Below are 17,002 nucleotides of genomic sequence, written 5' to 3'. Positions count from 1 at the left end.
GTCTTCATGGAACGACGAGGCTCGACTTGGCTTTTCGGCACTGTCATCTCCACATCCATTGCCTGTCGTCTCTCAAGAAAAGAATCCCTAAAGCGGCCAATAACCAAATGAATCAGTGCAAAGCTTGCATTCCACGAACCCTAAAGCAGCGTTCCCATCTCTTTTCCCATCCCTCTCCTCCTTTTGTTCGCTTTAAGCTTTCTTACCGCTTAAGTATTGCAGCTTTCTCCGTGTCTCTCTTCATCATCATCTCCATTCCCTCTTGCTCGAAGAAGGAAACACAAGCTGTAGTAGCAACAGGCGAGAGACATGGCTGCCGACTGGGGGCCTGTGATCGTGGCCGTCATCCTCTTCATCCTCCTCTCACCGGGGCTGTTGTTTCAGCTACCAGCGAGAACGAGGGTGATCGAGTTCGGCAACATGTACACCAGCGGAATCGCGATTCTGGTCCACAGCATCATCTTCTTCGTCATCTTGACCATCCTGGTGATTGCTATAGGCGTCCACGTGCACGCTGGCTAGTAGATGATCAAAGTCCTTTTTTTGGGTTTCGCCATGATTTTGTTTCGGTCCGTCACGCATGTAAACCTTCTTATTGTCAGTCAACTGTAATCTGTGGAATAATGGATGATGAACTCGAGTTGAAGAATGGTGAGGCTGCTGCTCTTCTACCAGTCGGCTCAATGCCTTCATCAGTTTCACATATATAAGTCTCCTTTGGTTGTGTTCGTGTAAGGAAGCACCTTCGGTTAGGGATGGATCTTCACCTACGGCTTGAGCTCTGCTTAGAATAGTTGGCGCTCCTAATCAAAGGTCTTACTCGCATCTCGGAGACTTGCTTGTTTGCTTTGGATCGAGCATTTCCCGAAAAGAACGGCCTTGACACGTTTAACCTGAGGATCGAGTACTGGAATCAGCATGAATGAGGTCATTGGATTAGGTTTTTCTTTCTTTATGATCTTTCTTTTAAGAATCAAAGTTGAGCTGCACACGTATACCATAAGTGGGCATCTTCTGGTTTTGTTAGCTTATTCTTTTTATGATTTATGACTGGGCTTCATAATGGTTTCATTATAAAATTATATATTATTAAATATATGTTATATGTTTATAAGAAATATATTAACGATCAATCATCATCCAACACATAATCACTGCATAAAAATTATTATAAAAAAAAAATCTGAGTCAGCTTTCACTCGTCTACCCGTGTAGACAAAAGTCTAAGGTAGGTCATTCGAGGCTATCTTCCCTTGTTACCCACGTGGACAAAACGTCAAGAGACGGGTGTTGGAGCAGTTACAAGTTGTCCCCGAAAAGATCAGGTATAAAAGTTAATCCATGACACGACATTACGGAGCTCTTTTCCAAAAAAAAAAAAATCATATACAAGTTTTTAGTGACTAACTTGAGCATCATATGGATTGGATCGAAAAAAAAAATTTCGACATCGATCTTAGTGCAGGTGGCGTAGAACCTCAGGAGGGAGCTTGGCACATCCACCTCGGACACTCCTATGCCTTCGAGTTTGGACCATGTCGGGTTGACTTAGACGTCGACATCAATTTTTCCTAGTATTTTGGTGCTAGGAGGATATGATGTCGTAGGAATGTCCATCCGTCAATTCTCCTAACGAATGCTCTAGCGAGAAGGCCCTATCTCCATCCCATAACACTTTTACTCAAGAAGAGCAGCTATCATCCCTCTCCCACATGGATGACACCTCACGCCAAGACTCGGGCTGACGTCAGTTGCCCCAGATGACGCCTCACGCCTCGATCGACCCGACAGCACCTGGTCAGCTCGAGCCGGAATGCCGACCGAGGCACATTAACATCCTGCTCAGGCTCGGTCCTTCACGCCACGCCAACACCAGTGTCAAACGCTACCAGGAGTACGAGTCTGCCTCCTGCAAGCGGGCACATCAGGAAACAGTAAGCTTCCCTATAAATACCCTCGCATCCTGAACGAAGAACGAGGGGAAGAAGGAGACACAACTTAGCTATAGAAACCCCCTACGACTACTCACTAACTTGATTGTCGAAGGGGTTGGGTCGAGGTTCCCAACTCGACCTGTGTGCAGGGACAAAAGATGGAGCTCCTTCCCCCGAACACCCAGGAGAGGAACCTCCACCCCCCGGAGAAGCCCGGCGAGCTCCCACGCGACCCGATCAGCACGACCGATCGCCTTGGCAACCCGGAGGGACGCCGAACAAGATCCCCCCATCATTCGGACCTGAACCAAGCTGCATCGGCCCCGAGGCCACGACTCGAAGTTGTTTACACCAACAGTCATCATCTTAGCCGTGATCAATATCTCAACTCCCACTAGCTCAAGCGCCTATCGGGATCCCCCACCCAATGCAATGTTAGCATCTTAGGATCGCCTAAGGCTTGTGGAATTGCTGATCGAAACAACACCTCACTCCCAAATTGTGAAATTCAATGTATCATCACGCTATCACTCTGCTGTGCCCGAATCCGAGACCCAGTCAACAGATTTGATAGATGACACATTGAAGATCCATCTATAGCAAATGGGCTAATGCTTATAAGAGATGCACCAAGAATTCTAGCAATCTAGAGTGGAAATGTCGAACGATCCCACCTTAAGTCAGTCCCCATTCATTCAGAACATCAAAGGGAAGCCAATCTCGATGAACTTTCGCCTTTTGTCATTGGAGATCTTTAACGACAATATTGACCCAATGGAGCATACTACCGCCTTCCGTATGCCACTGTACAACACCTCGTATGTCTTAATGTGTCGTGCATTCCTTATAATGTTAAGAGGCTCAACATGAGAATAGTATACTCACTTGAAGCTGCTCTCGGTCGTTTCCTTTGCTTAGCTCACAAAGGAGTTTGAGTTTTACTTCCTTAGGAATGTGTGCTCAAGGCCATCAGCAATAATGCTTCTTGGACTTAAGCAAGAGAAGGAAGAAATACCCTTTGACTTCATCGTTGGATTTACAAATGAGATCCAAGATGAGCAAGAAGCTCATCTATTGCATGTAATATAGGCCTTTATAATGGGGCTCAAGTCCTCTTGCTTTTTCTTGTAATTAGTGGAGAGGTCATTGGCGGTGATACCCACAGTGCTCTTGAGGGCCGACCAATATATTGTCGTGAAGGCAATGGTCTCGAGTAAGCATTAGAGACACGCAAAAGATCGAGACATGAGTGACTGCTGTCAGCCCCGACCCTGAGGTCACCATGGTGAAGAAGAAATGATCGACTTGAGCTGCCTCACCTTAGATCCAAGTCAACTCCCTTGAACATGACTAGAACTAAAGTTTTTTTTATAAATAAAGAAAAAAGGTCTCTTGAAAAACCCTCAACCGATAAAGACACCGTTGGAGAGGAGGAAGAAATTTAAGTACTATAGCTTTCACTACAACTATGGCCTCAACATGGAAGATTGTCGTAATTTGAAGGAGCAAATCGAATAACTCATTCATCGGGGTCACCTCAAGAGGTTTGTTCGAAGGCACCAGGAACATACACCCTGACCTAAGGGGCCAATGAAAAGAAAAATTGACATCATCATCAGTGGACCTACGTTGGGAGGAGACAACTCCTCATGTCACAAAGCCTACACCCGAGTTACCATCGAGAAGCGCTTGAGGTATGAAGACGACTCACAAATAACCTTTAAGGAAAAAAAAATAGAGTAACTTTGACCTAATCACGACGATGCCTTAGTGGTCTCCGTGAGGATGATTAATGCTCGTGCGAAGAGCGTCATGAATGACATAAGTAGCCCTACTAATATCCTCTACTTTGATATTTTTTGAAAACTTAGACTCTCGGCTAATGATCTCACCGTTATGATTTCTTCGCTAATAGGGTTCACCGACGACTCCATCTTTTCTCTCGAGACTATGAGCTTGCATGTCATATTTGGGGATGAGCTCTACTCTAAAACGATAATGACCAAATTCATGGTGGTTTGGTATCCCCTCAATGTACAGTATAATTATAGGTCGACCAATGCTCAATAGGTTGAGGGCAATAGTGTGACCTACCACATGGTGATGAAATTCCCAACAAGAACCAATGTCGGAGAACTGAGAAGTAACTCAAGGGAATTGCACCAATGCTATCTAATGATGATCACCCTACCGAAGAAAGCTTGGCCTAAGGTGCCGCCAATAGACCCTCGGAAGTTCGCCAAGCCCCTCCCACATCCGGAGTCGATAGAGTCCCTGATTGAGACAAAACACTTCTCTAACAATGAGGCTGAATACAAAGCACTTCTCTCAAGACTCCAACTCTCAAAAGAGGTTCAAGTCTAAGACTTGACGGTGTTTAGTGATTCATAGCTAGTTGTGAGCTAGGTGGAGGGGAGCTACAAAGCCCCAAAAGTAACTATGGTAAAGTACCTTGCTGAGGTGTGGAGGTTAGTTCACAATGTATCTTGACTCAACATGTTACGGGTCCCTTAGGCAGAAAATGCCCAAGCTGATGCAATCGCTAGGTTAGCCTCCACCCAAGCTATGAGGGAGAGTTAGTGAATGGTCGAGACATTACCGACACAAACTATTGAAAAGCACAAAGTGTCCATGGTCGGGGAGGAGTTGAGCTGGATGGACAAGATCCTACGTTATAAAAAAGATGGGACGCTCTCGATTGATCCCTCGATGACTCATAAGTCAAGCATCATTAAGCATTATATTGCATAATTAACGATTATTTGTATCGTAGATCCTTCATCCAACCATTCATCCGAAGCCTGACACCCCAAGAGGCTGAGAGGGTGCTCATCGAGGTGCATGAAGGTGTTTGCGGGGAGTACATAGATAGGCGAACTATTACATTCAAAGTACTTTGGCAAGGGTTCTACTAGCCGATATTAAGCAATGATGCAATTGCTTATGCTTAGAGGTGCCACAAGTGTCAAAAAGTTTGCTCAGATACAACACAAACTTATGGTCCCTCTGAGTACAATTGACTACGCATGGCCCTTCGCCCAATGGAGTATAGACCTCTTAGGACCCTTTGCACCAGTCTCAGGTCAATGAAGGTTCCTCATCATGGAGTGGACTATTTCATGAAATGGGTGGAGGTCAAGCCACTAGCATTGATCATCGAGAAGCAAGCTGAAGGATTTGTGTGTAAGAACATCATCACCCATTTCGGAATCTCAAGGACCCTCATCACCGACAACGAGGCTCAATTCAATAATATAAAATTCAAAAAGTTCTACCAATATTATGGGATTCAATTGAGGTTTAGCTCGATGGCTCATCCCTAAACCAACGGTCTCGTCAATGTCACCAATCAAGCCATTCTTGAAGGATTAAAGAAGAGAGTCAATGGAGCCAAGGGTACTTGGGTGAATGAGTTGCTAAGCATTCTAAAGGCCTCTTGGATGACACTAAAGATCGACTTGGGAGAACCATCATTCAGCTTGGCATTCGACACTAAATTTATCCTGTCATCTAAGATAGTCTTCTTGACATCTCAGATTGAGAGCTTTGACGAAGAAACCTCCAACGAGGGACTTTGGGCCGAGCTCAATATGATCAGTGAAGTTAGAGCCAAATCACACCTATGGGCACTAAGATACAAATGCGCGATGACCAGACTATACGATTGAGGAGTCCATCTTCGAGGGGTCGGACTAGGAGACCTAGTGCTCCAAAAAAACTAAGGTTAGCGACCCAACCAAGCCTCGAGAAAACCTGGTGCCAAACTCGGAATGGTTTTACCGGCTCATCAAAATCATTTGAGAAGAAACATATCGCCTCGGGATAACATAGGGTGTGGTGTTATCGACAACAACGTGACACATTATAAACTTAAAGAAGTTCTATCCATCAAGGATATTGGCTTGCCAAACTTAAGGACTCGTAGGTTGTATCTTTAGGGTAACAAATGAAAAGAAAGTTTCAATACTCTAATAAACCTTATTGCCAACTTGGACCGTTTCAGATATATACATCCGACTTGTTTGCTTTGGATCAAGCAATTCCAGAAAAGAAAGGCCTTGATCAAGCCCCTTGAAACATTCAACCTTTGTAGGATCTAATACTGGAATCAGCATGAATGAGGTCATTGGATTAGGCTTTATTTTTCTTTATTATTATTATTATTATTTTTAATCTTAGTTGGTTTTGTTAGCTCATTCATTATGGTTTATGAGTAGGCTTCATGATGGTTCCATTATGAAATTATATATTATAAAATATGTGTTACATGTGCAATTAATTTTGTAAGAAAAAACCCTGCTGTACAATCAATCACAAGGTAAGAAGAGAAATCTTGCTTTACAGAAAGAACAAAAGTATTGTCTTTCTGTACCTTCCATTTATCTTGATTTATAGAATTAAATTAAAGACCTTAAGTAGAAGATTGATTGTCCTGATTTTCTCATAGTTTCTTAGTTAATTTAGGATTCATAATAATATTATAATTTATGTAAACTAATTACACTAACATTATCTCTGACATAATTACATATACTTGTTCATTCACAAACCAATTTCTCAATAGAGGGATGTCTAAAACCAAATTAGTAAAAAAAATTTCCGAGTAAATTGTCAATGAGACCTTTTTACCCAAACAATTATTATCACAAAGCATAATCAATCAGGGAACAATCACATTAAAAAGGAGAAGCAGCAGCAAGAAGTATTGCAAAAACAAAAAAAAAAAACCAGTAGATTCATGACTAATCCGCAAATTAATGCGAAGCGAGCCGTACACATAGAAATCATCAGACCTCACCATTTGAATACTTCAAAAGTTTTAAAACCATTTTCAACCATCCGACAGACCAGAAAGAAAAATAAAACAACTGACCATATAAGGAGAAAAAAGAAACTCCTCGAAATCAAAGTCCATAGGTAGAGAAGCATACCATGTTCCACTCGACTGCGGCCTTCGAGTTATAGTAGTTTTATAGATTCATCAGGCATAATTCAGACGGAATACATCATTGAGCACATAGAAGCTTCCCTGAGGTGTTGGCATTAGGTGAAACATCTGCAGCAAAAACACACAAACCAATCACCTCGCTTAACTGACGGTAGAATTGTAATAAATCTTCGGCTGTCATAGTTCGATGCATATGAGCAAATTTCGAAGATGCATAAACATTACTTCACCCAGAGGAACAGAAAGGAAGAAAAGCATTATCAAATCTTTTTGACCAGCTACAATAACGAAGAGGACTAATCAATAATATGCACAATTTAAACAAATATAAATATCAACTCATCAACAAAAGTTTTGTGCAACCTACTAACCATAGAACATCCAAAGAACACGATGCTAAAGAATCCAAGCAGCTCAATATGATCCATCCAAACAATTCACTTAATTAAAATTGACATGGGGTAAGAACAACAATAGCAGACAATTTTTATTAAAATTTGTGATTTAAATCTCTAACAATTCTCAAAGTGTAAACATTGCAAATATGATATCAGTCGCCTGCGTAAAACTTTGGAATGACACAGATTTTCTGTTTTCTAACCACATGATTCTGTTTTGTGTCCGACACTCTGACAGCCCTGTCATGAGATGTGTTTTCAAATATAAGTTTCACCAATTCTGTGTAGCATAACATCTAAGTTTGCTGTTAGATCTTTTTGACAACTTTTGATGCATTGCTTAGACTGTCTGCCGCCCTTTTAATTCATTTAAAACAGAATATTCAAGTATCTCTCCTGACCATAGTCCTTGGCATCGGCAGATTATCATTCGATACACCTTCTAGTATTGGTATCATCCAAGGCCAATCATATTTTAGTTGATTTCCAGATCTTATAACCAAAAATTGATTGAAAAGTAGTTTAAACCAATTAACTTAAAGGAAACTCGCCAATTTTGAACAATTTTAGTCAATTTAGCATCAATAAATGAAGAAAATTGATGGGAGATGCAAAAGTATAAGTGATGGGAGAAGAAAAAAGATCTCTTAATAACTACGATCGAAAAACAGAGAATAAGCTCCTGTTGCATTGGCTATTTACTGCAATAATAGCATTTTTTCTAGTGCTAACCATCCATCACTGCATAATGCATAGCTAAAGGTATAGGGAAAGGAAAGAATAGAGAATATCATTTACCTTTAAAGAAAAGACTTTTATCATATAGAATGAAAATGCCACTGGAATCAGAATTAATTTTTGAGTCCCATGGATGCTTGCTTTGAACAAAGGTTGTTCTGTAACTATCTTTGTATTATCCTCTATTTTATCTGCATAATGATTAGAGAAGCACTGGAATCACAAGGGAACCATTGTCTATCTTCAAAGTTTATTGACTAATATTTATTCGTCAACAATTACCTTATTATTTTTTTATGAATTTATCTCCATAACTTTCAATTGTTATATTTTAGTAATTTCGATCTCATACTTTAATTTCACATGTTTCTTTAAAGAGTTAATTATTTATACAATACAAAGGCAAAAGTATCTTTTATCATATAATATTGTATTATTTACAATGCTTTCCTATCTTTATTATTTTTATAATTTTCATTTTTAAATTGTTTTCTCAAGCTATCACTCATTGATCAATAAATTTTGTGTCGAACACTAAACAAGCACCACATTAACCAAAATTTTGAGATTCTACAATTAGATATGCTCATAAGTAGCAATTGCAAACGAAACAAATGCTGCAAGTATCAAATTGCTACTGAAATACAAATCGAGGATCAAAGACCAACTCTCTAAATGAAAGGAGGCTATGCGGAATAAAATAGTAGGAGGGGAGGAAGGTTGCGTGTGAGGAGGCACCAGGTGAGACGAATGAGAGGATATCCAGATCTAATTTTGACTTGCTTGCAAGTGCGACCATGGCAATTCCAATCCCAATTTTACTTGCAGCATGCCTGTGCACATATTGCAAGCAATCAAATGCTTACAAGTGTGCTGCTTGTTGCAAAAAAGGATTGCAAACAGCCCATTTGCAGGCAACCAAATGCCCCTTCTTCTCCGAGTGTTGTGGGGCTGCTGGTTGTCAAACACTTCTCGCGACTCTTCGCCCATTAAATATACTCTTCGCCGATGTGACCACCAAAATTATTCTTAGCGTTATCTTAAAAAGCCAACCATTCTTTGCTGGTAAAGCACGAAAACATAGAAACGATCGCAAACAACATCGACACCGATCCGACCGGTGTTCGCCATGCAAGAAAACAGCAAACGTTTAACTACGAACGAACCCTAGAATTAGATTAGAAATTCGCATAAAAAGATAAAATCCCAAATCAGACCATTGCATCATAAGAATACAGATGGGGCAAATGAGATCATCAGGTTTAAGATGTAAAGATTCGATGCATCATCGACGATCGTATCATTAAGACGATCTATAGAGGAGATCGGCCGATCTGCTCGAATCGACAGACCGATGGAGGCAAAGGGAGAGTGAGGCGGGGGGGGTAGTATACCTGGCTGAACTTGAGAGTGTGCGATTCCCCGGCGAGCTGGAGGGAGCCGCTGACGAAGACGAGCACACCGCCGGCGGGGCCCGAGGGCTGGCAGTCGACGGTGGAGATGGCGTGGACGCACTGCTGGAAGGGGAGGGAGGCGAGCTTGGCGACGATGGCCTCTGCGCCCTGGATCTTGACGCCCTCGAAGGTCAGCATGGAGGCGTCCTGGTAAAGCCCCCCCAGCGCCACCCGGTTCCCGTCGAACGTCCGGTAGTAGTGATCCACGAACGCCTTCGCAACAGCGTCCGGATCCATTGGTGCCGCCGCTGCCGCCGAAGAAGTCTCGACCTCGTTCTCTCGCCTCTCCGTAGGTATGAAGAGACGCCGAGAGCCAACGAGGGAGGCGACGATGTATCCGAGTCGGGGATAACGGAACTCGCCGTTAGGCCCACTGATTCCCTAGTGGCTATAAAGGCCCATGACGAGATAACGACCGTCAACTCATCCATTAGAGAACCAAAAGCCCAATGTTTTTTCCTTTTATTTTATTTTCTTTCCTTTTTTTAAAAAATATTTTCTCATACATATGTCAGAATTCAACTTGCGGTAAAACATTATAGTATATCATTAACTAAATCAAAAATTTAATTATTTATAATTAAACCTACTTATTTTTTTTCTTTCGTTGATATATTTATAATTATATAATTGATTGATATGTCTTTATTGTAATCCCACGGATGACTTAATCTAAAATGATAACGGACCTAAAATTATGATAGATCCTATCCACCCATGTACCATTCGAATAGCTCCGAGGTGTTGTGTTGACTAACATTCCGCACCACTGCAAACTAGAAAACCTACAAAATAATTGTTTGAATAGTTTGGTACTTAGTAGTTTTATCTCTGCAACGACGACTGCGTACAACATACATTTATAAATAATCATAAAAAACAATCAAAATGTGTATCAAACCTACTGCAAACCCTTTATATATTATACAAAACATGAATAAAACTGAAAAACATAAATATATATGAGTATTATATCAAACACTCTTTGTTTGTGACAATAAGACACCAACACTTATTTGTCTTCCTTACGATACATAATTTGTCTTCACATTCAAAAGATATATGAAAAAAATAATTTAAGGTAAAGAAATCCACAACACATGATTTGTCTTCCTTCTCTGCAAGTCTCTTCATCATCTCAGAATACATTCCCAAGGAATGTGGAATAACAATTTAAGGTAAAGAAATCCAGAACTATCAAACACTGAACCTTGTGGGGAAACAGCAGCAACAACTGCAGAGCTTGTATCCATGTATGTTGGTTGTCAAGCAACTCAACAATGGACATTCTTCATGGTGGTTATGTATAAAAACTTAATTCATCAGTGAAAATACCATTAACAAAAGAATAATCTCTACATATACAGTTTAATGGACTTCTAGATAACTTTCATTTATTCATCCTAGATTGCTAAGACTTCCTAATGAATGAGCAAGAGAGAAGCTGTTACACAAAAGTTGCGGCGTTCTATCGTGAGCAACGCATCAACTAAGCAATCGTTGTCGCTTATGATGCCGATGGCATGTTAGCATATAGAAGAGTGTAGAACAGTTCTACCTCTGACAAGCTTCGAATGGCCTGCACGAATTTGTTGCTGCTGGGTTCATCAAGTAAAGGCAAGCTTAGTCGTGTGATTTGTGGCAATAGTTTCACCAAGGGAATTCCTATAGAGCTTGTTCCTCCAACATGTATGCCAATGTCCTCGATCAAAATATTGACTACCTTTTTCAGAGATATCTCCAAGACATTGCCAAAATCAGGACTGCAAGGAGAGTAAAAGGTCAAAGAAGTCCAAGCATAAGCAAATAGCACAAGTTAAATAAACTAAAGTACCACAACATCAACTTCTTAAATAAGTGATAAGCTAAATCTTTTTATTTTCTGTAAGAATTTCTGCCTTGGTTTGACAAATATATGCAACAATAATAAAATATACCAAATGCATCATCTTTGCTAACTTGAACTTTCCTAAAATTTTATCAGAAACAATTCTATAACCTTAGTAGAAAAAGAAAAGCAATGAGAGATCACATATCTGCAGTAAACATTACAAGTCAGAAGTGTACTTGTACCATCAGCAGAACTTCAACACACCACTAACAAGCTGGTGCATTGCTAGCAAATTATATCAAAGGTTAAACAAAGAGAACATTTCAAACTACAGATTAGGATGCAATTCATATTAATTTAAGAAACCATCTTAAGATGAACTTAACAGCTGCAGAGAGGAAATCTAGACCTTCAGTCCTACATATTTAATAAATCCATTAGCCACCTGCTGATTGGGACCAGTAAAGGGATGCATCTTCCATATTTGGAGAACATGTAAAATATTCCTTGAAAAAATGAAAGCTGGCAGAGCACAGAACCTTACAATACTCCTAATGTTAAAAGTGTTTCAGTGACAAATCGCCAGCATGGCTAAGTTTTGGATTCTAAGCACTTTTAAGAAATAAGATGTGAGATGAATGTGGAAACACACGGTTATAAAAACAAACCTATACACTTGTACAATCAATCAAACAAGATGGTCTCATTGTATGAAACATTAACAGTCCTCATGATAGTTGCCTAGACTGAAACTCTAGACAAAATGAACTTCCCCAATCATTGCATTAATTGGATCCATGCCTGTATTTCTTCTCCCTATTTTGCTTGCTTGCTTAATGGTAGATCTTTTAAATGGTTGAAATCAACACCCTTTGTCTACCGGGTCCAGGATCTTCTAAATGGTTAAAGAAATTGAGGTGTCTTACCTTATGTTTGCTGACAAAATGCTTGTAGCTTTTAGGGGTGATAGCAAATTCTGTATCAATATTCTGATGGTAGGTATTTTTATTCAAGTAAGCTTATAATTAACAAGAGCAAATATGAACTTTACTTGCCTGAATGATGCAATCCTACTGTGAGACACTCTATCAATGGGGCCTTTGGGGTTAGAGACAAACTGATGATAATCTGTGTGTGCATGCGTGCACATGCACACGCACAGAGGTAACAACAGTTACTAGCAGTAATGGACAAATAGAATAAGGATTGATGGCATTTTACTAGCACTAGTTGGGGATGAGAAGTGTTGAGGTCATGTAAGGAGGATTTGATAGTTTTTCAGGATAAAGAATAATTTAAACCATCAGCAAGAGACAAATCAATTTAAATACAGCGTCACAACGAAGAGGAGGAAAACTCCGTTGGAATGAAATGGCTAGAAAGGATCTATGTAAGCGAAATGTTGGCTTGGTAGGGATCAACCACATCCTATATCTAAATTCATGAAGAGTTCAGACTCTCAGAAATATAAGTTACTTCAATTCAGAACAACATCATCCTGTTTGCTAGATGCCGATAAATATATATTAGAAAAATATGAAGCTACACAAGAATAATATGTAGCAGGATTTAGAGTTACTACTGTGACTAATTTATATAAACTTATACAAATTGCCCATGATTATTCTGCACTACAATATCACTGAAGTAGTGTTGTTTGTTGGAAGTGTGTGTGAACATTGCCCACCTTAATGTGCATACCCTAAAATTGAACCAGTAATTTTTGTTATAGCTCGTCGTTCTTGCTATGTGATTCAAGCATTCTCATATACCTCCCACCCAAATCCAACCACATTATTGTCGCCTCATGTCTCACCCCAAAATATTTTGAAAAATATGCATATGCATAACTACTGAAAATGAACAAAATGAACCTCCAAACATAGCCTAAACATAAATCTAAAATTCAGAAATTAAGGAAAGGAAATTCTCAATGCACTCCTAATCTAATATAAAATAGGACAACTCAAATATGGTAATTCTTCTTGGAACAAGAGGTCTTTCAAAAATTCACCAAGAACGAGTTCTTTTTAGTACTAGTGTCAATCATGGGATGCAAACTCTACTATAGGTCCACTAATAGCCTTCAATGTACCAATAAATATGTGCATGAATTATTCGTTAAAACTAGGATTTATTTGCATACCTGGAAAGCACAGCATGAGTCTCAAACAATAGCTGCTCAAGTTTGGTTGCATCCATTAAAATAGAGGAATCATCAAATCCTTTGGCAGACATGGCCATCTGTTGCTTGTAGTCATTAACATTATCAGGCACCAGATAATGTATCCAGTAATTAGATTCAGAAGTATTCATGAACATCTCCAAAATTTGGATCATTGTTTCACGCAGTTGGAGCATGCTAAAAGGCTCCTTAAGCTGCTTGCTGGTCATGGTTGCACGATGAAATAAAAAGATCAGAGATGTTAGTAACAAAATCATATATAATTTGTTTCTCAAGATGCCTATCATAACATTTTTGTATATAGAAATTGGATGTTATCTTAAAGTGCCTCTCAATCTCGAAGACAACAGTTGCATATGAATACAAGTACATGGATCCATTAATGTTATAATCAAATGCTTAAATTGATTGAATGAGTATGAACATAAAACTTTAACAATCATTTCAAACATGGTAAATAAGAATCAAGCTTCATTAAGTCCTTACTCTTTTAGAACTTCCATAGCAGCATTCTGCATGTTCATGATTAGTGAATTGATTCCATAGGTAGCAAGGTAGTCTGCAGTAGCTAGAAAATCTTGTTGGCCATGCCTACTAAATGAATCAATCTCGTCCTGCCAAAAAACGAAAACTATAAATTATGTGTATGCTATGTTATAATATCTTTACCGACCAACAGAAAAAAGGAAACGCATGCCCTCTAGATAAGCCAAAGTTGAATTCTGTCTCAGTGCACAATTTCTGTAAGTTTTCCTTTAACTAATGTTGGACAATCCACGTAGTTTACTTTAATCATAACAGTAAGGTCATTGTTAATTCTTAGTCAGGTCAAATCTGACCATAAGTTGTATTTTCAAATAATTTTAATAATATATATGAATTCCATCCCTTTTCATGGCAATTATAGCAACAATTTGATTCTTTCTTTTACCTTCACCAAGATTTATGCAAGATATAATTCTGTTAAGGAAAACCACAATAGGAGCTGAGTTTAGGGACATCTAGATGCTCCTTTAGGTGGGATTTCATGGACTAAAAATTTACTAAAAAATGAAAGTCTCACATAAATTTTGCTTATTTAGAGACCAAAATTTAGTAAGGATTTGAGTGTGTGAAGTTCCTATGCAAGAGTTGATCAGAGAAATCCAATTGTTTATTGGTAAGTTACAGATGCCTGGATATTGTTGAAGCTTTGTCTGATAGTTGACTACCATAAGAACAGAAGCGGATAAAAAATGCAATAATGCCAAAAATCTAAGAAAGCAAGGACAACACCGAAAATAAATTATTGAGAAGCTAAAAAACATATTTAAAATTAATTTATGGTAGTAGAACCACTTGAATTTGGCACAAAAAAATAATATCATCTACATCATAAAGTAATCGACCTAAGTCTCATAAACAAATCATCTCCACTTAGGTGGTAGTTCAAACAGGCAATATATCCATTTGTGCCAGTTCATCCATCATTTTGGAGCATCCCAACGAATACACCAACAAACATACTAAATACACAAATCAAATAAAAAAGGTGCACCTTCTAAGAAAACAATTAATATCATAAGATCCATCCAAGATCATAGAGGCTACTGGGAGGAATATATCATGCAAAGGGACATAAGAAAATTCGTATGGTTGCATGGGAAAAATCTATAGAAGATGTACAATAAGTCATACACTATTGCGTTACTTCAACAGGAGTAGCACAGATACTTCAACGATTAGAAAGCACAAATAAGTTTGATCTTATTATAGTCCATCAGAAAAGGCACAATCTACCATATTTGGCGCATCTGCTCATGCACACGCTGAAACAAGCCTTTTACACTTTCACACGAATGAAAAAGATACTTACCAGAGATAGAGAATTCTCAGAACCACGGGCAATCTCTAGATAGAGTTGTCTCCCTAAAATGTTAACTTGAACTCTCACGTATAAGCAAATCACCGTCATCGACCACAAGGAAGCTGCCGTCCTTGTGAAGCCTGGAAGAAAAACATTTACAGAAGAATTAATTGGCTAAAAAATAATCCCTCTTAATGAAGAAAGTTCTCAACTTCCTTAAATCAGCAGCAATGACAACATATGTCTAACAAGACAAGTGAATTTACACGTTTGGACGGCAACTGGGAAAAGAATCGGAGACAAATAAAGAAGAAAGAATGCACATTGCATTGGGCATACTCAGAATTTTAAGTCTGTCCCACAGCTCAAGTTTCTCCTTGCCGGAGAGCGCGCTCGATTGTCCCTTCCCCTGCATTAGCTTCTCCGTCAGATGCGAGAGGTCCAAATCCTCCGATATCCTGGACCGCAGGTAGTGCATCGCGTACGGAAGAGTGGTGGTGTCGGAAATCCTCTGGATGTTCTCGAAATGAGCCTGCAATCTGCCCACCAACCAACCAACCACAATAAGCAGCAGCACAAAACAAGAAAAAGGAAAACGACGGCAAAAAGGAGGAAAGGATTACTGGTTCTTGATGAGTTCATCGACTCGTCGAGCGCCGTCGAGCTGCCGCTCCAATTCGGACAATCTCCTGCTGTGACTCACATAGAGTTTGTAGACGAGATATCCGCTCCCCAACACACCAAGCGAAATCAGAATCCTCCTCCTGTGCCTGCTCCAGAAACCCCTAAACCATGGCGCCCAATCATCCAAAAACACGAGCTTGAGCGTGCTACCTCCGGATCATATCAGGAAAAGCTGATGCAAGGAGAAGCAAGAGGGCACTACCTTAAAGAAAGCATCGCATAGCTGGACGATTGAAGAGAATTCTTCGACAGGAACGTGAAACTGGAGATCAAATCGGAGGGGAAGGGAGGAAGAAGACGCGGGACCTCGATGAGGTCGACAGGAAAGCTTAGGATCGAGGGAAGGAAAGAGATTATTCCATCTCTGTTTCCGAGAAGTGGCTTTAGGGAGTAATCCCTAAACCTCACCGGCTCAGGCGAAAGAGGATTTGGGCCGGCCCAAGAAGAACCCGAGGGCCCAAAACACAGGAATACCTCTTCAGCGTGGCTTTATAGACACGTGGGGCCGTCAGCCACATATATCACGTGTCCACATCCACCCACGTGTTCAAATTTCCGGACCCCAAATCAAGCGAAAGAATCGGAATCCGATTTCCATCAATATCTACAAAAGATCTGCTTCGCGTTCACGCTAGATTTGAGCAAGGAATAGATTACGCATCTTATCTCAGAAAGTGACGGCCAAGATTTAGCAAGTGAACGGTACGCCACAACCACAGTAAGTTCAGTTCCTCTTTGTATTGAAATGTATTATGAGCTTTTATTTCTTAAGCTTCATAATTTAAATCGTGAATCGAACCATTCTCCAATCGCAACGTTTAGAACATTAGAACCTCGATTAAATTATCTGGATATTTATTTACTCTAAAAACATATTTTTATTGTCTCCTACTCTCAAAATATAAATCGTTATATTAAATGTCAATTATTTTCTTAACTAATTTAATATTGTACATAATAAATCATAGTATAATTTTAGATTTG

General features: G+C 39.6%; 3 protein-coding genes across 3 annotated transcripts; 1 reads left to right on the top strand and 2 right to left on the bottom strand.

Moving 5' to 3' along the window:
- The first annotated feature begins 114 nt into the window (after nt 1-114).
- Nucleotides 115-674, top strand: LOC135650195 (uncharacterized). Its single transcript, XM_065169410.1, has one exon. It carries the CDS (start codon nt 310-312, stop codon nt 520-522), a length of 213 nt encoding a protein of 70 aa, XP_065025482.1. The 5' UTR covers nt 115-309; the 3' UTR covers nt 523-674.
- Nucleotides 675-6,712: 6,038 nt separating this feature from the next.
- LOC135649856 (nuclear transport factor 2B-like) lies at nt 6,713-9,833 on the bottom strand. Its single transcript, XM_065168755.1, has 2 exons — nt 9,413-9,833; nt 6,713-6,990 (listed from the first exon to the last, which is right to left on the bottom strand). Exons 1-2 carry the CDS (start codon nt 9,707-9,709, stop codon nt 6,916-6,918), a joined length of 372 nt encoding a protein of 123 aa, XP_065024827.1. The 5' UTR covers nt 9,710-9,833; the 3' UTR covers nt 6,713-6,915.
- Nucleotides 9,834-10,790: 957 nt separating this feature from the next.
- Nucleotides 10,791-16,391, bottom strand: LOC135649854 (peroxisome biogenesis protein 3-1-like). The gene is made up of 7 exons (XM_065168754.1): nt 16,221-16,391; nt 15,958-16,119; nt 15,674-15,873; nt 15,344-15,474; nt 13,975-14,102; nt 13,450-13,689; nt 10,791-11,235 (listed from the first exon to the last, which is right to left on the bottom strand). Exons 1-7 carry the CDS (start codon nt 16,232-16,234, stop codon nt 10,980-10,982), a joined length of 1,131 nt encoding a protein of 376 aa, XP_065024826.1. The 5' UTR covers nt 16,235-16,391; the 3' UTR covers nt 10,791-10,979.
- Nucleotides 16,392-17,002: the final 611 nt, after the last annotated feature.

The sequence above is a fragment of the Musa acuminata genome, chromosome BXJ3-9 (genome assembly GCF_036884655.1).
Source record: "Musa acuminata AAA Group cultivar baxijiao chromosome BXJ3-9, Cavendish_Baxijiao_AAA, whole genome shotgun sequence".
In the NCBI taxonomy this organism is placed as follows: domain Eukaryota; kingdom Viridiplantae; phylum Streptophyta; class Magnoliopsida; order Zingiberales; family Musaceae; genus Musa; species Musa acuminata.
This window is presented reverse-complemented; position numbering and strand designations above follow the sequence as displayed.